This window comes from Ambystoma mexicanum, chromosome 9 (assembly GCF_040938575.1).
Source record: "Ambystoma mexicanum isolate Mex_15411 chromosome 9, UKY_AmexF1_1, whole genome shotgun sequence".
NCBI lineage: Eukaryota > Metazoa > Chordata > Amphibia > Caudata > Ambystomatidae > Ambystoma > Ambystoma mexicanum.
The window spans coordinates 546380021-546406065 of record NC_090931.1 but is presented as its reverse complement, the minus strand read 5'-3'; the positions used below and the strand labels follow the sequence as shown (position 1 = coordinate 546406065).

Genomic DNA, 26045 nt, shown 5'->3' with positions numbered 1-26045 from the left:
ATTCCGGGTGCTCCCGTTCGGGCTCAAATCAGCACCAACAGTGTTTACCAAATGTCTGGCGCCGGTAGCAGCAAAACTCAGAAGGATGGGAATCAAAGTCTTTCCATATTTGGACGACTAGTTGATAAGGGCGAGCTCCTCCAGTCACGCTAGCTTGGCAGTTTCAAAAACTATAAAACTCCCAAAAAGGGTTAGGTTTTTCGATGAACATAAAATCCTGCCAAGTGCCCAGCAAGACAGTTCTCTTCCTGGGGGCCGAGTTGGACACCAGCATGCCCAGGGTAATGACCATCGGTAGACACAGTAACAGCTATCTCCGCTCAACCTCATGGTTCCTAGAAAAAGGGACAACCACGCTACACTCTTTCAAATCCCTCCTGGGCGTGATGTCCTCATGTATATTTCTCATACCAAATTGCAGACTTCGCATGAGACCAGTCCAGGAGCCCCTGGACCACCAATGGAAACAAGCTATAGGTTCATGGGAGGATGTAGTCCAGATACTGACGACAGTACTCAAGGTGGTATACTCCGCAGAACCTGCTAAAAGGAATGCCATTCCAGACACCAACATCTAATCTTCTCTTAAGGACAGATGCGTCCCTTTTGGGCTGGGGAGCTTACCTGGCGGACCTCCAAACAAAAGGGACTTGGTCGGACCAGGAATCACAGCTCCACATCATTGTCTTAGAGCTCAGGGCGATACGGTGCGCTCTAAAAGCCTTCTTCCAGTAGTAGCTGGGCAGGTACTGACCGTCCAGACAAACAATAAAACCTACATGCACTACACAAACAAGCAAGGGGCACGAAATCAGAGATCTTGTCACAAGAAGCTCAACTGCTATGGGCATGGGCCTTACACTACAGAGTCCAAATCATGGCGGAACATCTCCTGGGATTGGACATTGTCCTAGCGAACAAACTGAGCAGGGAGTACACGTCATCTCACGAATGGGAGCTGGACGAAAAGGAAGTCCAGTGGATTTTTTTATTATGGGGACATCCGCAGATCGACCTCTTTGCCACCAAAGCCAACAGAAAATGAAAAGAATTTGCCTCAAGGTACCCGGAACATCAGTCAGCAGGAAATGCTTTCTCAGTGGACTGGACAGGGAAATTCCTGTTTGCCCCCCATTCCACTAATAGCAAGAATTCTACGCAGAATGAAGGAGCAGAATTTCTGTATGATCCTAATGGCACCGGACTGGGCGCGACAGATCTGGAACCCGGCTCCACAGCATCTAACCCAATGGCCTCCAATTCGCCTTAAAGCGCATCGATACCTATTGACGCGACAGAACCACAAAGTACTTCACCACGACCCAGCGAGCCTCTCCCTCAAGGCTTGGTTCCTGAGCAGTGTAAACTTATGAATCTGAATCTCTCTGCAGACTGCTCGGACATAATCAGGGCCTCTAGAGCCCCCTCTATGAGAATCACCTACGTCCAGAAATGGACACGCTTCTCTAAGTGGTGTGAGACGTCTACAATTAACCCACTTGCAGCTTCGGTAGAACAGGTACTACCTTACTTATTGAATTTGGCTAAGGCAGGGCTCTCACTGTCCTCTATCAAAGTTCACCTATCGGCCATATCAGCAGACACAACGACTCCAGAAACAGTCATTACTCTCTCTTCCGCCTTTCAAGGTCTTCCTGAAGGGGGTGATGCGTACTTACCCTCCTATGCCCTCACCAGTCCCTACCTGGAGTCTAAACATTGTACTAACGGCTCTCATGGAACCCCCTTTCGAGCCCATTCACAGATGTGACATGAAATTCTTATCTTGGAAAACAGCCTTTTTGATAGCCATTACATCGGCCAGGAGGATCAGTGAATTGCAAGCTTTGTCTTCAGAACCTCCTTTTACTTTTTTTCAGAAGGACCAAGTCATTTTGAGAACACATCCTAAATTCCTTCCCAAGATCTTATCAGAAATGACACTCAGAGCGTATTGTCCTGCCGTCTTTCTTTCAGAACCATACCTCGGAGGCAGAAAGAGTATTGCGTTCTCCAGATGTGGCTAGAGTTTTGAAATTCTACTTACAGAGGACTAAGGAGTTCCGCTTCTCTAACGGACTGTTCATAGCCTTTTCTGGTTGCACACAAGGTCAGCACATCTCCAAACAAGGTCTGGCACATTGGGTCGCTCTATCTCCCACTGTCATCTGGCGAAGAGCGACCCCCTCACCAGGCCTCCTTCGGCGCACTCGCCCAGAGGGAGTGCGACTTCAGTAGCTTTTCACGCAGGGGTAGCTTTGAAGAAAATATGCAGAGCCGCTACCTGGTGCACCCTACACAAGTTCGCTAAGCAGTACTGCCTGGCACAGGATACCGGCAAAGAATCTGCAGTTGGACAGGCAGTGCTCCGCCACCTTTTTGCATAAGGTAGGACCAGCCTCTTTTCCCACCTTTCCTTGAGTATGTAACTGTTGCGTTGCTGTATGGTAAAGGTTTGGCAAAAATAATGTTCTGCATTTATGCGTATGTATGTATGTGTATATATGTGTGTATATATATATATATATATATATAACTGCTTGGTATTCTATTCAAGCATCTGAATCTATGAAAAAGATCCAATGCTGGAGAAGTCTTAGTTACTTACCTGTAACTGTATTTCTCCAGCATTGTTATCTTTCACAGATTCACATGCGCCCCTCCGCCTTCCCTGATAGGCTGCTCCTACGCTCAGCACCCATCATACTGTAGTTCCTACGGTTCAAAATCTGAAGATGGCTGACTGGGGTGGAGCTTAAGCCCTGTCACCTCATTGGTTGGGGCCATAAAGGACCAAAGTGAGGTGGAGGGACTACACAATTGAATGGCTCATAGGCCACAATGGGGTATTTACATGCATTCTCTATGGAATAATGGATGTATAGTAAAAAAAAAAAAAGTAATATTTTTATCACCGAGGATTCCCAGTCTGACGACCGGGAATATTCAAGCATCTGAATCTATGAAAAATACCAATGCTGGAGAAATACAGTTACAGGTAAGTAACTAAGACGTCTCCTCTCACCTTGGTCAGGGTATGAGGTGTAGCATTTGGCGGGATGATGCTCTTTCTACTTCCTGACGTGTTGGTGCCTTCCTGCAGCTGAATGTCAGTCCTCAACAGGCTTTCAGGTGTCTCAGGTTTTCAACCACTGTCGCGCTCTCCCAGGATGTGAGTCTTTGTGGATTTGGCTCTTGCCTGCTTCTTTCCCCTGTTGCAGTACAAGGTTCATTGAGTCCTGGTTTCTGACGTCTCTCCAGGCCTCTGACCCTTCTGACTCTGGAAAGCTCACCTGGTCCTTCAAATGACTCTGCTCTCAGTTCTGTAGGGCATGTCTGTATGCCTACTTCACCCCGAATGATACAGAGACTCATTTATATTGTCTGGGGGAGTCCTTTGAATCACTGCAAATACCTTAATGGCAGTGAGGCTTTGTAGTTCAGAGCTCGGAAGGTGTGTAGGTGAGTGTGCGTCTGTGGGGGGGGGGGGCATTATGAGGGGGAGTGTAGCAGGGGAGAGTTTAAAAAGAACCCTGGGCAATTGTAATCAGAAATGCGGTTTCTGGAGTTGTTGGTTAAGTGCATGTTTCCTTCTCCCTGGTTTGCTTCTTATCTTTGAAGTTGGAGGTTTCCATCTGGGGAATGCTGAATTTCTGATGCCATTTTGACAGAAAAGAATTGCCCTTGAGGCTCCATTTGACTTTTGATATACCTCCACTTTCCACGTAGACAAAAATAAAACAATGAATACAAAGGTACTCAGCTTTACACCCCTTGAGGTAGCTGATTGAAACTTGCCAAGTACCCGATCACCCTGCCCTGCTTTGAGTTGAGTGACCTCCCTGGTTTGCTCTGACAATGGTATGTGGGTTTCCACTATAGGTAGCAGGAAACAGTTTTCTCCCCAGGTTCATCCGCCAATTTGAATATTTTGTTATGGTATTAATACTTTTTAACAAAAAAAATTACTGCTCACTCATGAGGTAAGAGTGACACAACCATAGTTGCTCGTTATTAACAGATCTGTGCGTCTGTTGGAAGTTTTTCTCTACTTGCCTATTTCAGTGTTGCTTCCACTGAAGGTCTCATACCCACATTCTTACTGAAATAGGTCAGGCCTATTACGCTTTGTGTTCTGACAGAAGGGTGCAAATGGCAAACCTGTGAATTTGTGTTGCCTTGTCCTTTTTATTGTAAACATTTCGATTGTTTTGTACAAATTGTGACTGTAGACTAGTCGTCTTTCACCACATGTTTTATTAAGGGTTGTGTAGCAAACCAATTGGCTGCATCTATGAGCATACAGAAATTGATGTGGAACAGTTATCTCATGAAATCCCGGCCCAAAACCTATTATTGGGTTTATTGCATAAATAGAAGGTAAAATATGTTTTGACCGGTAAACCTTCTTCGACATGACAGCAGAACAGGCCATCCTGGGTCAAATGCTGCACGAGGGGGATGGATGGTGAGAAGTACTCAATTGCATGAAGGGGAGTGGTTGGTGCAGATACTGGGTACAGGACAAATACACATTTTCTCCAGCATGGATTCTGGCATGGATTCACATGGTCATGAATATTCCCCATCGTCAGGCTGGGAATCCGCGGTAAAAGAAAGAATCAGGTTCAGTTTTGTTTCTGAACTGTCTTTCTCCTAATAACCAATCACTCACTGGTCTCTGGGTCATACTGCCCCCAGCCAATGACTGCCCTCTACCTAAGCCCCTCCTCAGGCAGCCATCTTCATATTTTTACCGCATGTTCAAGTGTTGGGAGTCCTCATCCTTAGCTCTCGAGCTTTTACTGCGTATTACGTTTTTTCAAAACTTATTCTTACTCTTACTTTTTCGGTCAAATCAAGCCTCAAGCTCCACCGATTCTTTTCCCGATTTAACGGGGACCCGTTTCGGAAATCTCTAAGCCCCTCAAGGGCGAATTTTCGTCAAGTTTCACTTCTTGGAGTATTCCGGAAGATCTTTGAGGCCTACCCCGCGTTGACATGGCCGAACACAAAGAAGACTCGACGCCCGTTGGATCCAAGCTGTTTAGGATCTGTCCAGGATGTGGCCTACAGAATGTCTTCAAGGAGGATGAGCACTCTACTGCCTGCACTCCGACAAGTCAGACATGGAGGAGGACTGTCCGTTCTGCAAGGACATGTCCGCCCGTACCATGAAGGACCGTCGCAAACAGCTCACTGACTGGCTGGAGGCGAAAAGCCCGGCGGCAGGTGAGCCCAAGAAGTCTAAGCTGTCCTCTTAGACCTTTGAGGGTGCTCCCGTGATGGGGGCCCAACATAAGGCAAAGCACTGCAAGTCCGCGGGCACCGGAGCGCCGTTGGTGGACTCCGTCAACCACGAGCCAACGCTCCGGCTTGACGAAGAGGAAGTCGGAAAACCCGGGTAAGCTTTGGGAGAAGCTCTGGTCGACCCCGACGGTGAAAACCAACGGGGAGTGAGGCAGTGATCCTCCCCTCAGACGTGCCAAAGGTTGTGAAGGCCCAGTTTCACCCAGCTAAGCCTTCGATTGAGGAAGTGGCAGCGTCCCTGGCGAAACCCGCAAATGCGACCCCAGTGGAGACTACCTCAAAGCAAAGAGTTTCCCTGCCCTCACAGAATGAATCCTCTTTCCTGCCTATCGACCCCTGGCCGAGAAGAGGGGGGATGGGTGCAATAGTCCTACCGGACTCCGATATCTCTTCCGAGGATGAGCTGGTAGGCCTCAAGTCAAACTTGGACAAAAGATTCGTTGAGCTTAGGTTCTACGGGAAGGACCCTGACGAGGCGGACGGGAGAGCCGATAATGAACGGCTGATCGATGAGGACCCGGACACCATGCCACTGCCGACAATCCCGTCTGAACTGCTGTAACCACTGACGGACAGGTCAGAGGACATCTTGCTGGCCCTGCACACCCTGTGAAAATAATCTGAAATAAGAACAAGGATGCTTTTGTCTCTGGCGGACAATCCAGCAGCGCCTGGACCGTCGGGAAGCCCTTCACCCAAGCAGAGGCGAGTCCATCCGCCCCCACCCTTCCACCCTTCATCTCCATCCCCTCCTGCTAGGGAAGAGACTGAGACGGCGGCGACGGACGACGACGGAGCAAATATCCCATCGCCCCCACCTCTGGCTTCTCCTCCCTACGAAATTGGCTCGTTTCACGTCATGATCGTTAGGGCCTCAGAGCTTTTTCAGTTATGCCCCGAGGAGCAGAAGGAGGAGGGATTCCTTTGAGTGACGAGAGGCCAAGAGGAAGACCGTGCTCTTGCTCCCGCTGTTGGACGACATCTGGGACGAGGGGCTGGCCCTCCTGAAGAACCCAGCCTCGGCCACGGCGAAGAGAGACCGGTACGAGAAACCAGGTCTCAGACTCGGCACTAATGTGCCTCAGAGCGCAGCAGTTCCCGGACTCGGTGGTCTCCGTGGCTGCCAAGAAGAAATCCGCTCGGACGACATCAACTTCCACTTCCCCGCCAGGCGGCGAGGGGAAGAAGCTGGATACCATGGGACATCGGGTCATTTCGTCAGCGGCGACGACCATTAAGGCGGCCAACACTCTCGCTATCGTGGCTCGCTGCGATAGGGAGCTGTGGTTTAAAACTGCCCATCTCCTGGACTTCCTCCCAGATGACAAGAGGGCAGAGGCTCTTGAAATCTTACAGGAAGGCGAGGTGGCTTCGGACCATGCCATTACAGTGGCCACGGACATCGCTGACACCGGCTTCCGCCAGATGGGCAACAGCGTTTGCCGTCGCCAGCACATCTGGCTCCGGGCCACCGACTTTTGTCAGGAGGTTCAGATGAGGGTACTGGACATGCCCTTCGACTGGAACAACTTGTTTGGCAAGGCAATAGACTAGTCACTGCAGGCCATCAAGGCAGACACCGAGACAGCCCATGCCTTGGGCACGCTCCAGCAACCACAGCCTTCCGGAGGCAAGTCACAAGGTGCCTCCAAAGGATTCGGCGGCAGCTCTTCCTCATAACGTCAAGCTGCCCGCTCTTTGTTCGAAAGAAGACCTGCGGCCCATCCTAGATCTCTGCCGCCTCAACAAATACATAAAATCCCAGAAATTCCGGATGGTCACACTTCAGCACGTACTGGGACAGTTGGAAGAAGGGGACCTCTGTCGTCGCTGGACCTGGAGGATGCCTACTTCCACATCCCCATTCACAAGGGGCACCGAAGGTTTCTGGGCTTCGTGGTCCAAGGACGGCACTACCAGTTCAGGGCCCTCCCCTTCGGTCTGAAGTCGGCCCCAAGGGTCTTCACCAAGTGCCTGGCATCGGTGGCGGTGCGGCTGCGCCTGCAGGGGATCCACGTCTACCCCTATCTGGACAATGGCCTCATCCGAGCAAAGTCAAAGGAACTCGTCGTCGACCACACAGCAAGGACCGTTCGCCTGCTCATGGAACTGAGGTTCTAGATAAACTATGCAAAGTCCTGCTTGGAGCCATCGCAGTACGCCCAGTTCCTGGGAGCCAGACTCAACACAGTGGCACGCCTAGCCGCACCGTTGGAGGACAGGATAAAGGCCATCATGGGCAAGTTACAACGGCTGTTGGCCGTGAAGGTTGCCAGGGTGAGGTCCGTCAAGTCCCTGCTCGGCATAATGTCATGCATCTACCTCGTTCAGCTGTGCAGACTGCGGATGCAGCCGCTGCAGGAGTTCCTCGACGCCCGTTGGATGCAGCAAAGGGAAGCTTTGAGGACAGGATCATCCTCAATGAGACATTCCGTCGGGCGATTCTATTGTTGGGGGTCCGCGCGCATCTAGCGGCGGGCACGAACTTCCAGACATCAGGAGACGGTGACAACGGACGCCTCCCTGGAGGGATGGGGCGCACACACCAGATATCTCCGCGCAAGAGGTCTTTGGCTCCTGGAGAAGTTATTGCACATCAACGTCCTGGAGCTCCGGGCCGTGTTTTGGGCCCTCCAGTCATTCCTCCCGTCCCTCAAGGGCAAGGTGGTGCGGGTCTTCACCAACAACACCATGATGATGTTCTACATTCGGAAGCAGATACCAGATACCCTGCTCTCTCCAAGGAAGCGCAGGACCTATGGCACTGAGCCGTCGCTCAAAGGATGTTCCTGGTACCCTTTCATCTGGCAGGAGTGAAGAACACCGTCGCCGACTCACTCAGCAGGGAGCTGCGCTCTTGCCACGAGTGGGAACTTCGGCAGGATCAGGTGGACCCACTGTTTCGACGATGGGGCAATCCCCAGATCGATCTGTTTGCAACGGCTACGAACACCAAGTGCCGGAGGTTCGCCAGCAGGTTTCCCCAGCCGGGGAGCATGGGGGATGCATTCTCATTCCCCTAGGACGGCCTGTTCCTCTATGCATTCCCACAGCTGCCGTTGCGCCTATGAGTCAACTGACGATCCCGGTGCAGGATGATCCTCGTTGCACCATCGTGGACGAGGCAGATATGGTACCCGGACATTATGTACATGTCAGCGTCCCCTCCAGTCAAGCTTTCGGCAGACATGATCTTCTCGCCAGGGAAGGAGGTGCGATCCTGATCCACGACCTGTCGCTGATCCTGCAGGCCTGGCTCCTGCAGCACTAGAGTTTGGATGCGCGTTCCCAGCAAATTGCAAGGAGGTGCTTGCCAAGACCAGGGCTTCTTCGACTCTTCTTCGAAGAGGCTCACCATCTGGTGCCGTACACAGAAGATAAACCCTCTATGGATTACGGCCCCTCAAGTGCTGCCGTACTTGCTGTCGCTGGCCAAGGCAGGGCTAGCACACGCCTCTATCGAGATCCATCTGGCGGCTATCTCCCGCTACACCAGAACTCCGGGGCGATCGTTGCTGTGGTTGCATCGCCTGGTTAAGGAGTTCATGAAAGGACTTTTCCGCTCGTTCCCACCGGTGAAGGCTCCAGGCCCGGCGTGGGAGCTCTGTGTGGTGCTGACTAGGCTCATTGGTCCCCCGTTCAAGCCTTTGCATTCGGCACCTCTGAAATTCCTGTTGTGGAAGACCGCGTACATGGTGGCCATCTCCTCTGCACGACGAGTGGGAGAGATCCAGGGCCTCTCCTGTAAGCCTCCGTACTTGACTTTCCATGCAATGAGTCGTGCTGAGTACGCACCCCTCCTTCTTGCCCAAGGAGCCGTCGGACTTCCATCTCAACGAGCCCTTGGTACTATCTGTTTTCTTCCCATCGCCTTCGTCGCCGGCTGAGAGGACTCTGCACTCGCTGGATGTGGCTAGAGCACTGAAGTTCTACGTGGACTTTACAAAGAGGTTTCGGAAGACCTCACAGCTGTTTGTGAACTTTGGCCCTGTGAACCAGGGGAAGGCCCTCTCCAAGGCCTCTGTTTACAGGTGGCTCTCCGACTGCATCACACACTGTCACCAGTTGGCAAACCGACCGTTGCCTGGCCTCTCCGAGAGCCCATTCGACCATAGGGATCGCTGCAACTAGTGTTCCTGTCTGGTGTGCCCCTGCTGGACATCTGCAGGGCTGCTACGTGGAGGTCGACACACACCTTCCCGAGATTCTACTGCATCGACCGGGATTCCAGGGAGGAGTCCAGAGTCAGCCAAGCAGTGCTGTGCAACCTGTTTGCTTGATGGTGAGCCTGGTGAGGAGGTAAGAGAAGCATAATGTTGAGTTGTTGAAATGTTTAATGTTGACCCTTGCCACCTCCCATGGTTGTGCATGTGTGTACTGCTATGTATCCTTGTATTCATGAGCATGTGAATCCATGCCAGACTCCATGCTGGAGAAGGAACAAGTTACTTACCTGTAACTGTTGTTCTCCAGCATGGGTCTGGCAAGGATTCACATGTGAACCCTCCCTCCAATCCCTCTGCGGCTGTTCTCTTGGTCCTACTGCCACTTTACGTGCTACCAAATCTGAAAATGGCTGCCAGAGGAGGGGCTTAGGTAGAGGCCAGTCATTGGCTGGGGGCAGTATGACCCAGAGACCAGTGATTGGTTATTAAGAGAAAGACAGTTCACAAACAAAACTGATTTTTTTTTTTCTTTTACCGAGGATTCCCAGCCTGATTGCGGGAAATATTCATGAACATGTGAATACATGCCAGACCCATGCTGGAGAATAGTTACAGGTAAGTAACTTGTTCCTTTTACCGTAGTAGAGGTAATCACATATTTTCAGTGTGGTATTTAAAGCAAATATAGGTGCAGGTGGTAAGGTGGGGTGAGAGCATGAACAGGGTGGTTGTTCAAGGCCCAAGAGCTGCAGTTTGAGTGATGATTTTAAAAGAGGAGGGTGGGGGATGTTTTACCAGGTAAAGGAAGGCTGTTCTAGTTAAAAGGAGTAAGGAGGGATAAGTAGCATTGGACAAATGGGGAACAGAGATTGAGGAGTGAAGTAGAGTGGAGGAATTTTGTGTGGGGCAGGGGAAGTAGAGGGAGTGATGAGCTAGATGGGCAGGCGAGAGGCCATATTGAGGTTTCAACACGAGCATGAGGAATTTGTAGAGGTACTGGTGTTTTATAGAAAGTCAGTCGACATTGAAGCGGTCTTTGGAGGTGACGGGGTGGGAGAGATTAGAGGATGAGGGTGGAAACGTTTAGGACTTTGTCAAGGGGTGAGAATTGGTATTGGAGGAGACCCAGGAGGAGACTGGCACAGTAGTCTAGGTGACTAAGTGCTATCCTTTTGGCGAGGGGGAGGATTTTACAGAAATTAACAAGGTTAATCCTGCTCTCCGTGGAGGTGGCATTGATGAAGTTGTGGAGGTTAAGGTCGCTGTCTAAACACATTCCTAGATTGCATGCCTTTGGTGAAGGGAACTTTTTCTGGAAAATGGAAAGGGGGAAGAAGAGGCAGGCAGAAAGGGAAATCACTTCAGTATTTGAAGGAGTTGAGCAAGAGGTGGCGGAGTGCCATCCAGTATCTTGACGGCAGAGACAAGTAGAGATGTGTTAATGTAGAGTAGGATTGAGTGAAGATAGGGAAGGGTAAAACGATGTGCCATCTGCAAAGAGGAGGTTGGACAAAACAATGGAGATCCATCCACCTGCGGAAGTGGTGCACAGGGTGATGAGCAAAGGGCTGAAAATTAAGCCTTACGCAGATATGTGACACCTGTGGGGGTTGGTTCAGTATTGGCCATTTTCTAGGAGATCGAATGGGACTGGTGGGAGAGGTGATAGCCACCTAGTCAAGGGCAGTGTCCTGGATCCCAAGTTCGGTGCGGCAAAGAAGGGAAGAGTGATCAACTGTCACATCTGAGAGGAGGAGTAGGATTAGGATTGAGTAGAGTTTGACATGGGTAAGGACCATTTTAGTAGTGAGTGGTCTGGAATCCTGATAGAAGGGGATCACAGAAATCATTACAGTCTAGGAAAGTGGAGCGTCTGTTAGACCACTTTTTTGATAGTTTTGGATTAATGGGGAAAGAGGTAGATCGGTCTGTAATTGGCATGATAATTGGTGCCAGTTGAGGGCTTTTTGATGCTTGGTTAGGACTGTTGACAATTTGAGCAAAAGGGAAACATCTTAATGGTAAGAGAATGTTTGAAGACTTTAGAGAGGTAAGAGCAGGTAAAAGGTGCAAACTCAAAGGTTTGAGGGGCAAATTAGTTAGCGGGTGGCATAGGAGGGGTTGGCAGTCATGATGCTAGGTGCCAGTTCAGTCAGGGAAGCAGTGAGGAACGAAGTGAAGTGGGAGGTGGATGAGATGGTTTGAGGGGTGGAGAAGTAAGGCAGGGGTGGGAGAGAGAAGAGGGAGGTGAAGGTTTCCTGGATATTGGCAATTTTATTTGAGAAGTATTTGCAAAATCCTTATTCGACAGGGAGGAAGAGATAGCACATGCATGGGGGATGAGGGGACCCAGCATGGCTTGAGTATTGGAACAGTTTCCTGTTGAGATTGAAGAGTGTCAATCAGGAATGCAAAATGGTATAAACTGGCAGTCAATGGCTGTAGTAAATGAGAGAATGGTGTTCTTATAGGTAAGGCAAAGCAATCGAGTATGTTGCTTTTGCCATTACAGGTGTCATTGCATGTATGGATTAAGGAGGCTGACCTGTGAGATAATCCAGGGTTGAGGCAAGGAGTAGAAAGATTAATGATGCTAGAGGAATAGTGGTGGTAGAAAGCAGCCCCCAGTGCCTGGTTGAAGTCAGACCAGGCTTGTTCAACAGATGAACCCTGGGTAGGAACCAGGGAAAGGAGGGAGGACCTGACTTGGGCAAGGTTATGGTGTGAATTTGTTTGGAGATGAGGGAGAGGGAGATGTGGACACACAAATAGTGATGTTGAAGCATAGGATAAAGTGATTAGAACGACGGGGTCAATGAACATATAAGAGGAGTAGAGTGTGGAGAGTAGGCAGACTAGGTGCAGAGAGCTGCTCTTGGAATGGGTGGGGAAAGTTGTAGTGAGAAGAAAGGTAGTGTTCGGATAGGAGGCCAGTTCCATTTGATGGGTGTATATGAAAAAATTGGGAGAATGATAAGTTCACATTAAAAGCATGAGGGCAGGGTTCGGAATTGAGGGGAGCTTGGAGCTTTTTAACTCCTGCTTGTGGTCTAGAAGAGCCTGGTTAGCTTGACCCAAACAACTACCAGGCCAACTGACGCTGAACAAACACACCTATGTGAATTTAACTCTGTGCATTTGAGACAATCTATAAATAAGCATTAGGACGCCTCCATACGACATTTAAAGCATAAGAGGTCATAAATAATGAATAAAGTGACACATTTGTATCCTAATTGGGAGTTACATTTGCAGAATGCCTTCTACTAGCTCCTGGTTCTCCAGTGGTAGCTTCTGGTCACTGGTTAATGCGGATAGCTAGGAGTGGACTTAAACTACTGCTTATCACATGTCAGTTTTGATCCCTGTGAGGGCAACATGGGGAATAGTCAATCAGGGGTTCAAGAGCAGAGAAAAAGGTATTTGAACGGGCGTACAAAGTAGGATAATTGCCAACTGGGTGAGACAGAGGTGAATTTGAAGGACTGGGATAGAAACTCGGATAGTAGAAGTGAAGGCATTAGTAGAGGCCTGGTTAATCATTAGATCAATTCGCAGCCTTGTTTAGATGAACGGTTGGTGTGGCATAAGGTGACAGCCCACCTGTAGGGCAACAAGGATAGCTGAATCATGGTGTGTGATCTATGTCTCTGCTGGCTAGGGTTGTGAGCGAGGGGGATGTGTGAGCCAGTGGTCAGTGGCAAAGGAGATTAATACAGCAAGTATGGATTGGGCATTCCAGAGCCCGAAAGTGTGTGCGGTTTGGAGGGGAGAGATGGGATTTGGTACGGGATAGCAATTGGGATAGACGATTTTACAAATGTTGACGGCCATGGTGCGTTTCGTAGGTGGACGAGGGGTTGGAGTTGCATGGGAGAAAGAAATTAATAGTGGAGGATGGGAAGAGGGATGGCTGAGGGCGAATGTATTCTCGGGGAGTGGGGAAGGGATAGAGTGGAAGTAGAAGCTAGGAGCAAGGGATGCATTATAGAGTGGAAAGGAGTTGAGATAAAGTAGTACCACAATTATGGGTTCAGTCACCACTCCATCTGCTGTGTCCTTTTCTTTTTTGAACATCCTTTTCCTACCCCTCTTCTTGCTAACTCTTATCACCGCAACGCCTTTCTGTTACTTTCTTGTTTCATTTTTTTATCCCCTGCCACTGTCCTGAACCTTGCATCCCTTCGTTTTCTTTGCAGTTTCTAGCAGCAACATGCTTCACTGTTGAATGCAGCGTTTCTTTTCTGGGAACTTTGTAAAATAGTATTACTGTATTAAAGTAGCATGATGGATATTGTTCTGTGGTATGGTTTCAAGGGGTGAGGATTTGGTTGTACACATACTCCCTCCACTCATTCAAAAACAACTTGGTCCCCTCTGCACCTGAAAGTAATATGCCTATGTCCACACTGTACTTTGAGCCAGTCCCAAGACATACCCCTTTTCCAGGGGTTGGCACCTTGTGAGATGTTTTTTACACCCATGATCCCGCACCATTGTCTGTACTGGCTAGGACTGATGGGAGTTGAATTCCAAAACATTTTGAAAAGCCAAAGGTTGCAGACTCATGCCCTATACGGTAAGACCAGAGATGGAAGTGTAGTTTGAATCATCAGTATGCCGTACCACTGGTTCTTTTAATTTTTACACAGCCTACCTTTAGTCTTTTTCCTGAGACAAATATAGAATCGGCTCAGGCTGGACATTCAAGCACTGCCAGTTTCCCAAGTCACAGCTAGGCAGACACGCACAGTGTCTGTGGCTCTGCAGGTCCTTAAGGTGCTCAGGTTGCAAACACATTTTTTTATCAGATGGAGAGCCTTTCATATGGATGATGGAACATTTCCAACTCGAGGAGCTCACAAAACACCAGTTACCTTTCAAATCTGTGCTAGTTAAATTGGGCAACAGAAAGCGCCCATTTAAAATGTATTTATATCCATGATTTGTACTTTCTTGATATAACAAATGTTTTCAACATCATGAATAACAATGTGCTGAAAGTTTGTGACAAAGAATCTGCATTTCGAAGGGATTGTGTCCTCCGACGTATTCCTCATCTTAGATATCTCCTTCCAGCTCTGCTGGCCTCGGAAAAATTTTTCTCTCTCTAGAGGGCGCTGCGCGTCGACGTCCTCCGAGTCGATGTCCCTCGACAGCCGCCGTATCGACGTCGACGTCATCCTGCCTATAAAGGCCGCGCGCAGCGTCCGTTGCTCAGTTCCGTTTTTCCGCGCTTACTCAGTGCCTCGGAATACCGTTGCTCAGTTCTTGTCAGATTAATCCTATTTACCTCGAGTCATTCGATCCGTACTCGATGGCTTCCTCGTCGGAACCGACAACTCCTCGATCCGGCTTCAAAAAATGCTGAGATTGTGGGAAAAAGATGTCGCTGACTGACCCTCACAGAGTTTGTCTGTGGTGTTTGGGAGCTGAACACCATTGTTCGGAGTGCGAGGACTGTATGTCCATGACAGCTAAGGCCCTGAAGGAGCGTAGGGGGAAGCTGGAGAAAGGTAAGACTTTTAAAGCTTCTTCTTCGTCGACGAAGGCGAGACACTCGTCTCCTCGTCACCATTCGCGTTCCAGGTCTCGGAGTGGGTCCCATCACTCCTCGAGATCGAAGCACTCGAAGAGGAGACGTCGAAGATCCCCTTCTCCGTCTTCCTCTTCCTCTGTTTCGCCAAAAAGAATCCCTTGCCCCACGAAACATAGTTCCCGGGCTGAATGGGAGGAATTCCGCAAAAATATGATGAGCGTCTTCGAGAAAGCGGCCTTGACTCCCTCGAAGACTGCCGAGAGCGATGCTCTGGTCGAAAGACCCGAAGGTCAAAAACACCGCGAGTCGCAGTACCCGGCGAAGGAAACCTCTCGAGCGCGTCTCGAACCCTCGAGTAGGACTATGACCTCCAAACCTTCCTCGAAGGTTCCGTCGACGAGGGTTCCGTCGACGTCGAGGTCGGTGTCTTCGACGCCTTTGTCGAAGGGACCTTCGACACACGGGTCTGTCGACTCGACGCCAGCTTCGACACCGGCGTCGACGCCAAGAAAAGTCACGGTTACGACACACCCAGTGACTATCCCCAGGTCCTCGACGTCAATGGCTTCGAGATTGTCGAGTAGAATTCCAATTCTGTCGAGGTCTTCGAGGCCTCCGCCTTTGTTTTCGACGCCACGCTCGAAGCCTTCAACGTCGGCGTCGACGACATCGACGTTTTCGAGGCCGATAATGACAAGTTCGGCACCCTCTGCCTTGGAAATGGGATTTACTCCCTTTATGAGTTCAGAACAATTGAGAACTATGTCCTCAATTTTGGAAGAGGGTGAATTGTCTGAACAGGAAGACACTTTTGAGTTGCAGGGACCTGTAACCCCAATTAGAGAGGAATTTTCCTCTGAAGAATGCAGGTTAAAGGATCTTCATGATTCCTTACATGAGGCAAGTGGGTTAGACACTTCCCCTGAGGTGGAGTTTGCTAGGCCAGACCCGGGGGAGCATGCTGAAACCCCCTATAGAGCCTTAATGGCCAGGATCACAGAGTTCATGGGGTGGTCTGCACCTTCACAATCTTTCCAACAAGATGACCTCACGGATATTCTTGACAAAGGCCCACAGGAGGATCCTGTGGTGCCTTTTCATAAAGCTCTTCAGAGGAAGATCATGACAAACTGGGAAACCCCAGATGTCGTACCAGCAGTAAATAAAAAACTGTCTACAAAGTACAGGTTATCTTCTACAGACCCGGAGTTTTTGTCTAAACACCCATCCCGAGAAAGTCTGGTGGTACAGGCAGCATCCTCTACCGATGTCAAGACGGCTTATCCTACCGTCCCACAGGACAGGGACGATAAAAAATATGATGCTATGGCAAAGAAAGTCTTTTCAGCATGTAGCATGGCGTTAAAATCTGTTAATGCTACCTGCACCCTTGCTAGGTTCAGCCATACACTTTGGGAGTGTGCTTCTACAGCGGCTGACTGCATCCCGGAGGGAGAAGAAAGGGATGCGTTCCTGAATATTATACAGGACGGTAAAGACGCTATGTGCGAATCCCTCCAGACGGGCATTGATTCGGCTGACAGCATCAGCAGAGCAATGGCGGTAAGTACATCAACCAGGAGATTCGCTTGGTTGAGAAAGTCTGGTTTTGCCCCAGATGTGCAAGCCAGGCTCTTGAACATGCCATTCGATGGCTCTTCTTTGTTCGGGAATAAGGCAGATGACAGTTTAGAGAAACTGCAAACTTCAAAAGCAGCAGCTAAATCCCTAGGAGCTGCAATCCGTCAGACTCCTTTTCGTCCCACAGGAACCTCTGCGAGGGGCAAGTCCTTTCGCTTCTACTCCGCATTCGGAAGAGGTAGAGGACGACTGGTTCAAAGGGGACAAAGAAGAACTACCCGAGGTGGACGGGGTAGATATTCAAAAGCCGCAGCAACCGCAGGTGCCTCTTTACCATCGGCATCTGCATCAGCTGCCCCAAAACCACTCTGAGGACTTCCCTCACAGGACACCTGTAGGAGGCAGGTTGACTCAACATCTGGCGGTATGGCAGGCTATCACGTCAGATGCTTGGGCATTGGAAACAGTTGCCCAAGGTTACTGCCTGCCTTTCCTACGTATACCTCAGTCATCCACCGGGGATCAGCTCTCAGAAAGCTCCAGATCCGCTCCTCTTGCAGGAAATTTTGGACCTGCTAGAGAAAGGTGCCATAGAACCGGTACCTGTAGCGGAGAGGAACAAGGGCTGGTACTCCCCTTACTTTCTCATTCCAAAGAAAGACGGAGGACTGAGACCCATCTTGGACTTGCGAGAATTGAACAAATTCCTCAGAAAAGACAAATTCAAGATGGTCACTCTTTCTCAGATCCTCCAGGCCCTTCAGTTCCAGGACTGTTTGGTATCTCTGGACCTTCAGGACGCTTATTTCCATGTGCCTATCCATCTCAAACACAGGAAATACCTGAGGTTCGCAATTGGCAACTCTCACTATCAATTTCGAGTGCTGCCATTTGGGCTGACCTCCGCCCCGAGGGTCTTCACCAAGTTAATGTCGGTAGTGGCTGCAAGTCTAAGGAGGGAAGGGATTCACGTCTACCCCTACCTGGACGATTGGTTGATCAGGGCTGTTTCTTCGGAACAAGCTCAGATCCAGCTAAATCACGTGTGCCACTTCCTTCACAGACTGGGCTTCTCCCTCAATTTAAAGAAGTCACAAATGATACCATCGCAGAGACTCCAGTTCATAGGAGCGATCCTGGACACTTCCCTGGGAAAAGCCTCGCCACCAGAGGTGAGGGCTCAAGATATTCTACAGATGGTTACCAAGTTCCAACATGCCCAACGTCTCTCAGCCTTCGATTTTTTTGTTGTTGCTAGGCCTCATGGCATCCTGTATTTTCCTAGTGCCAGAGGCTCGCCTGAGAATGAGATCCTTCCAGTGGGCACTGAGGACTCAGTGGTCACAATTCTCAGGGAGAATGACAGATCTTCTTCAGGTTCCCGGCAGGGTGGCTCGAGACCTTCAGTGGTGGGCCTGTCAGGAGAACATTCTGAAAGGAGAACAGTTTTGGCAACCCTGGCCGGAGATAACAGTAGTCACGGATGCCTCACTCACGGGGTGGGGAGCCCACGCCAACGACTTGACCATCAGCGGTCGTTGGTCTCCATCGGAGTCCAGACTACATATCAACCTGTTAGAGCTGAGAGCCATCAGACTTGCTCTGAAGGCGTTCCTGCCAGCTGTACAAGGGAATAACGTCCTGATAATGACGGACAACACGGTGGCCATGCATTACCTCAACAAAAGAGGAGGCGTAGGATCACTACCCCTGTGCAGAGAGGCGATGCAGCTCTGGTTTTGGGCAATCCAAGAAGGAATCTCTCTATCGGCAGTTCACCTAGCCGGAGAGAAGAACTTGACAGCGGATGCTCTGAGCAGGCAGAACAGTCTCCCACGAGTGGGAGCTTGCTCAGGAAGTCCTTCAAGAGATCTTCGCCCTTTGGGGAACCCCTCAGGTAGATCTGTTCGCCACCAGCCTAAACAGGAAATGCGACCTGTTCTGCTCAAAGGAGCTCTGGGAGACGCGTTCATAGTGGACTGGGAGTTTCCGCTTCTGTACGCGTTCCCACCGGTCCCTGTCATCCCTCAAATGATCAGGAGGTTGAGAAGATTCCGGCGAACCATGATCCTAATTGCCCCGGATTGGGCCAGGAGAACGTGGTACCCGGACCTTCTAGACTTGTCCATCTGCCCTCCAATTCGACTTCCACTCAGAGAGAACCTACTCTCACAGAAGGGAGGTCAGGTTCTCCATCCAGACATCAAAACCCTCAACCTTCACGCTTGGCTTCTGAAAGGCTGAGGTACAAGGATTGGGACCTCCCTGATGATGATATGGAGGTGTTGCTTTCGGCAAGGAAGCCAGCAACAAAGTCTTTATACCGCTGCCGTTGGAACAGATTTTGCAGCTGGTGTAGAGAACAGAATATCAACCCTTTTTCATGTGGTACACCAATGGTTTTGTCCTTCCTACTATATTTGGCAAATTCAGGCCTTCAAGTTGGCACCATTAAGGGCTATCTCGCAGCGCTATCCATCTTTAAGCGTACTGCGGAAGAACCATCCTTTTTCAAATTACCCTTGGTAATACAGTTTCTAAAGGGGTTAACCAATGTTTATCCCCCATGACCATTCCAAGTTCCCTTATGGGATTTAAACTTAGTACTAACTTTCCTGATGGGCACACCTTTCGAACCTCTCCATTCTTGTTCGTTAAGATTCCTTACCCTTAAAATTGTTTTATTAATAGCACTTACATCTGCTAGAAGGGTGAGCGAATTACAAGCTCTTTCTTGTAAACCCCCTCACACAATATTTCACAAAGACAAAGTTGTCCTGCAGGTGAAGCCTAATTTCCTCCCAAAGGTGGTTTCTGAATTCCATATCACTCAGAAGATTACCCTACCATCTTTCTATCCTCCTCCTCACCCGGGGAAAGAGGAAGAGAGGTTACACAGGCTAGACCCTAGGAGGGCTTTAAGTTTTTACATCAGTAGACTAGCCAGGATAAGACGGGCAGACCAGCTGTTTGTAGGTTACGCAGGTCACAAGCTGGGGTTACCAATAACTAAGCAGACCATTTCCAGATGGATCATTCTAGCCATTCTGGAATGTTATAAACTGGCAGGGAAAGAGCCCCCTCAAAACCTTAGGGCTCATTCGACCAGAGGTATTGCAGCTTCATCGGCCCTCAAAAGAGGCATGCCAGTTAAAGACATCTGTGCGGCCGCTACATGGTCGTCTGTCCATACCTTTACACGTTTTTACAATTTGGATTCCTCCTCCAGTCAAGAGACTAGGTTTGGAAGGGCTGTATTGCATTCTATTCATCAATAGAAGACAGCGTGAAGTCAGTACTCCCTCCTCCGATAATAGAATACTGCTATGGGAGCCTATCTAAGATGAGGAATACGTCGGAGGACACAATCCCTTCGAAGAACAAGTTACTTCTTACCTTGTAACGTTCTTTCGACGGGATGTTCCTCCGACGTATTCCTCATCGACCCTCCCATCCATCCTCGCAGTTCTACTTCCCTTGTTGTTGCAGCTTACGCTCCTTCAGGGTGATTAGTTTAGTCCAGAAAGTATTATTGTGGGCTACAAAACGGAACTGAGCAACGGACACTGCGCGTGGCCTTTATAGGCAGGATGACGTTGACGTCGATACGGCGGCTGTCGAGGGACATCGACTCGGAGGACGTCGACGCGCAGCGCCCTCTAGAGAGAGAAAACATTTTCCGAGGCCAGCAGAGCTGGAAGGAGATATCTAAGATGAGGAATACGTCGGAGGAACATCCCGTCGAAAGAACGTTACAAGGTAAGAAGTAACTTGTTCATCTAGCTTTGTTTATTACACAAGTTATTCCATTACAAGTCTTAAATCACTGTGGAGTTAACTCGATTTTTCAGGTTGGCATTATCTTGCATTCTGGGACTTCTAGTTTACCATTCAGGATGTGAAAATGAAAGCCACAATGATATTCTTTTGGCTTGCAGTTTTGCTATAAGGATTTACATGCCGTCATGTGGCTTTATTATGCAATTTTTGTGTTTTGCAAGTAAACTGTATAAGACATTATTACTGTAGACCTTGAAATCCAACTATTTGAGACAAAGTTATAAAATTCTTGTCTCCACCAGCCCTGCACCCCTACTCAACACCCCAGCCCTCGCGGCCGTCTGTCCAACCATCCCACACCATCCTTTCTAGATGCAGCCAGAGTACCACTAGTTCCTATTTTCCACTTCCAGCTCTAAGTCTTGGACACAGGCAGAGAGAAAGCCTGAAAGACTGATCCACATCGAAAGCTTCAAATAGAGAAAGAGACCAACAGACTGCAATAGATATTGACTGATACACACTAACGGAAGATAAAACTTGAATTAATGAATACCCATCCAGAGATTTCCTCTCCCAGGAAACAAAGAAGGGAGATTTTACCTGGGGACTGAGGATTTTGGAAGCAGTTAAAGGTCTTGCAATAAAGCGGTCGTCCTCTACCACTACTGCTGCCAGAGCAGAACTGTTTGCTTGTGGATATGGCATTTTAGACATCAAGCAGCACGTGTTAAAATATTGTAGAGCAGGCGTTTTAAGTGTGTTGCTTCCATTGGTTAGCTAGATCTTGCACATCTCTTAAGGCTATAGAAGTAGAAGATCTGTGTTCTTCCCTTTGAGGTAGGAACTTAGTTTGAATACTGTTTTGAATCAGGGACTACATATTATACTTTACATCAGAGCGTTCTGCTAAGACTAAAGAAGTGGATGGAATTTTCAGGCACGTCTTAGAGTTTAACAAACTATACCTCCAGTACTGTAGCCAAACTGGAGCAAGTTCGGATGAATCTTCTAGGTTGAATTGTGTACTAGGGCCCCTGCTCTTTCCTTTGACGAGCTATTAAACGTGTATATTCGTTCACTTGCACAGCACTACCAGCAGCAGTGCGAATGTGTGCAGATCATCCTCAAACCCACTTCTAATTGAAAAACACTATGGGAAACAAAACATACATCACAAAATGCCAGACACCTTTACTACAAGCTGAAGGAAAACATTTACCCAAGTGGTCCAAAGCTAGCGTTATGGTTTTGGTGTGATGAGGTGAGGTCTCCTTTGTTCAGAATACCAAGCACTTCCCCTACACAGAAAATAAAGCTAATTGTGTAATCCCTTATTCAGACAAAACACCCCTCTCCAAAAAAACAAATTTCAATGGTAGCATCATCCAACAACGTGCTTTATAATATTTTACAACTCCCAGAATCTAGCTGTGTGTTTTTGTAGACGTGTCCTTGTCAAGCTGCATTTGTACATCTGACATCCCAAAATAAATACATCTCATAAAACAGGCTAACCTACTTCTGAAACCTGGAAGACCGACTGATTTTTCACCTTCACGCATAGAAGCATGAGCACACGAAACATGATTAAAAAGGACCACGTTTAGCCCTAAAAGGGTTTATAATCTTATTCAAAGATGATTGTACTACAAGCAATTTGAGCAAGAGCCCATGATATTTACACAATCTTGTCCCCAAATGGAAACCTAACAGGAACTACTAGTAGTCTGCCAATCAAAATTAATCACAATAGCACTTCAGCAACCCTCCACTAAAGACTGTTATCACAGGGCACAGCTGGATGGGTAACTTATTGGGGACCGTTTTTGCCATACCATAGTTTTCCTGATGTGCAGTACACCATGTCTCCATATATCTAAATAGTACACATACACTGACTACTAACTTCATAGCAATGCTGGATTCAAGTCGAGTCCAAAAGGCTAAATACATTACCAAGAATTGCAATGTTAATCAAAATGCACTGCTTCTCGCCCAGCAGACCCTAGGGTTTTGTCCAGGTGACTATTTAACACTTCACGTATTGACAGCACCCCTAGATATACTCTTTAAGCTTTAAGTGATTTTTTTTTTGGCCAGATTTTTAAACCCGATTCTTTTTTTTGTATTTTTAAGGTTTTTCTTCCTTTCTTTTGCTCCTAATATGACTGTTTTCTTTCTTCCATTGTCACTGCTTCTGCTTTTTCTAATCTCAGTCTTTACTCATTTCTCACATGTATTTCGATTTCTGATTTAGCCTATGTTCCGTGGCTAAATCGCTTTGCAATCTAAAGTAATGCTGATTATTTTGTAGTACAAATTTGTTTACCCATGACGTGCTTGGATTGGTCCGTGATTAACATCAAGTGTCGTGTATAAATCATTGGATCTGACATTTGTTACACAGGACCACACCCTGAAAACTAGAACTTTATTTCAGTTTCCAAGTCCGTTTTTTGTTTTGGGTAACCCAGTTCTTGGTTGGAGCACATTGACTGTATTCTGTCACTGCTTGTGCTTCACATGATGTTGGTTAGGGTACATTGAAATGGCAGTGATCTTACTTTGTGATTACTCTGCGTCCAGATCATGGGTAGCTGCAGTGTGCCCTTCCTCATCAATTTAGTCCAACTAAGGTCATCTGGAACTGCATTCTAAACTCCCCCCGTCTCTTAACCACACCAAAGTCATACACAGTATTTAGAGCTGTTGTGCATGCTTCCCTTTAAGATATGCCTAAATGCAAAATCAAGAGTGTACCCCCATGCACCCTCTACCTCCTGCCCCTTACTCCCCAACCCCTGTCATAGTAAGATTAGTGCGTCTGGAAAATGAGTCATGTTTTTGAATCAAACATTTATATCCTGGAGCACGCGCTTCATTGCGCTGATTCCGATCATTGGCTCTTTCACAGTTTGGAATGTTGGAATTGTCTCCTGTGATTTGTACAGAAGAAAGTGAGGGACTGTCAAATAGTACAACAAATCACGTTTTATGGAATGTGGCTGCACCCATAGAGCTTGTGGCTGTTCAGGGATTTTCAAGGGTGTCTGTTTTTCCTTCTTCAAGCGTTATTCTCTGTTCCTCTTTCAGTTTCCTCCATCCATTTGTCCAATTTCGAGAATTCCTCGAACTTACTCCAGAACCAAGATACAACTGAGGAATTAAAGTGGGAAAGCATAGGATAAACGTAGAGAACATGAAATATCGAGTTATGTGGCTGTGGAATCTTTGAAAATCAAAAGGTTGTTGTAATCATTATGTACCATACAGTAAGACTTAGTGGAGGAGTTAATGCAGAAAGAAAGGTGAATTTATTGCATCCTTTGAGTTCCGGATGAGCCTGGTTGGCAAACTTCTGCCCCCGACATTGAACTAATAAATGGATATCTTCTTTGACCTGTTTTACTGCAACTGAATGCGAGCGTGCAGGCACAAACGTGGTCTTGAGTTAATTGCTGGCAGTTATTGTGGGTGGTGAGGAAGCTTTGGTGATGCCCTATTCATGTGCATCCTTTGCATGGTTGTGTTCCCCTCTAAATACCAAGCACTCCATATTCCACTTGTCCCATTTTGCCATATGTTGGTATCTTCAATGATTGGGGGTGGGGGGGGGGGGGGAAGAAAGGGAATGTATTGTTAAAAAAACTAAATTAAACTCTAAGTAAATTGACCTTTCATATGTCCCTCTCATGCTCTCTCTCAGGGTGCTGGCACTGCTATTGGCGAGTTACCGCCTTACTTCATGGCCCGGGCGGCCAGACTCTCCGGCGCTGACCCAGATGATGAGGAGTATGAAGAATTTGAAGAGATGTTGGAACATGCACAAACTTCACAAGTAAGAACCCTGACAACAGGCTACTTATGTGCGATTACTGTCTGTCACTATAGTGCTAATGACAATCTGCTGACTGTTCATTGTAACTTCCAAATCCATTAAATCAGCAGTGAACATTGCACTTCATTACACAACAAATCGGCAAGAACATTGATTACGTAGCACACCACGGAATGTGCAGCATTTTATGAACACTTGGTGCTGCTCTGAGCCCTGACATCCTTCTCTGAAGTGTGTTCATTGGTTAGAGTTGAACTAGAAGGACAAACGATAGTTATGCATTTGCAAATGGCACAAATCATGCCGTGCTTACTGTCTAGACAGTTTTTGTTTTACAAATCCCTGATGATGGCTGGGGCAAAGGCAATTTACCCCCAGAAAAGCCACACCTCTCTTCAGGCTAGGTAAAGTGGCAGAGCGATCGGGTATAACTAAGTCTCAGGAAGGTATAGCAAACTGCCACAATGTACAATTAGTCCACTTACTTATCCATCGAAAATACACACTGATATGCTGAAAAATATATACATTATGTTGGACATATAAACTTGATCAGGTCCAATAGGTACTTCCGCAAAGACAACCTAGTATAGAAAAGCACAGTATTTTATAAACAAAAGTAAAGTTAATTAGGACATCCTCACCCCTACACTTAAATGTGGGTCCACTATCTACAGATAGGCACGCAAAAGGTCATCCAAATTGGTCCAGAGCCAATACAATTTAAAAAGCCTTATTTCCTACTCAGAAACAGTACATTGTGCTAAAAGACACAACCCACTCTTATTATTTTGTAGGTCCATACCTTGTGCTAGGTACATGACACATAAAGAGGAAATGTGAGTAGAAACGGGAACAAGCCATAACGCAATGTAAAAATGGCCATGGAGAATCCCTCGGCCAACACAAACAATATACAATATTTTGGCCCACTAGAGCATAGCGTCTGAAAAATACAAATGCACATACCAGTCAAAGACTGCCCTAGAGGTGTAGAAACCATTTGATAACAGTCAGAAGCCTCCCAAAAATCTAGATACATTTTAGAAACAGTTACCAATGTGATTCCCTTCAGGGAAAGATAGTTTCCAAAGACTACGTGGTACAAATACATTCAGAGTTGCTTTGGAGAGAATTGATTCTAAAAACACAGATATCTACTAAAATTCTCGTTATTCGCCTACAACTTCTTGAACCCTAACTGAGTTCTCAACATATCCAGGGCCAGCTAATTGCCACCAGTCCCTTTGGAGACTTCACAGGTGAGTAGAAAGTTCCATAGATATCAATGGGGCACAATCAGTAGGCCATCGTGTGTATGGGGGACATGTGTGAATTTGGCGGCAAGCCACCTTGGAAAGGGCCAGAAGAGATCCCGAGTTTGCTTTGAGAACCAGGAGCCCCAAAGGTTACAGCAGTGGGGGAAGACCCCCAATGTTAACCAATTGAAAATGCAGTTAAGACTTTTATTTTCTAAATAGTCTTTACCCCGGACAAGAGGGACCCTTGAGGGAGAATATGAAGAATAATCGCCCATCAATTTATACCATCTCCTGCTTTTCAATTTTCTTAGGAATTCTACTGACGTGTACGCATGTTTGTGTATGCGTCTGTCTTTAAAAATAACTACATTTTCATGCCTAAAAGGATTGCTGAAAAAACTAGTTTTTGCTTGTCAATTTCGATAGAGGCAGGAAAATGCACTCTTGAAAGTTTAGCCAACTGTATCTCAAAATTGGCAAGTTTTGATTTGTGAGATGTTTTGGCACTGTAAGGAAGGCATGGTATCCAATAGTGAAGACGGACACCAATTATCACAGTTCAAGAG

The 26045-nt window shown here is 47.7% G+C and overlaps 1 protein-coding gene across 4 annotated transcripts in view; it reads left to right on the top strand.

Annotated features, from left to right (window-relative positions):
- VMP1 (vacuole membrane protein 1) overlaps window positions 1–26045 on the top strand; it is a 1390334-nt gene that overhangs the window by 776243 nt on the left and 588046 nt on the right. For all 4 annotated transcript variants that reach the window (XM_069615110.1, XM_069615112.1, XM_069615111.1 and 1 more), the window contains one exon: window positions 24086–24217. In XM_069615110.1, the coding sequence (XP_069471211.1) occupies window positions 24086–24217 (132 nt within the window). The remainder of the gene's footprint in view (window positions 1–24085; window positions 24218–26045) is intronic.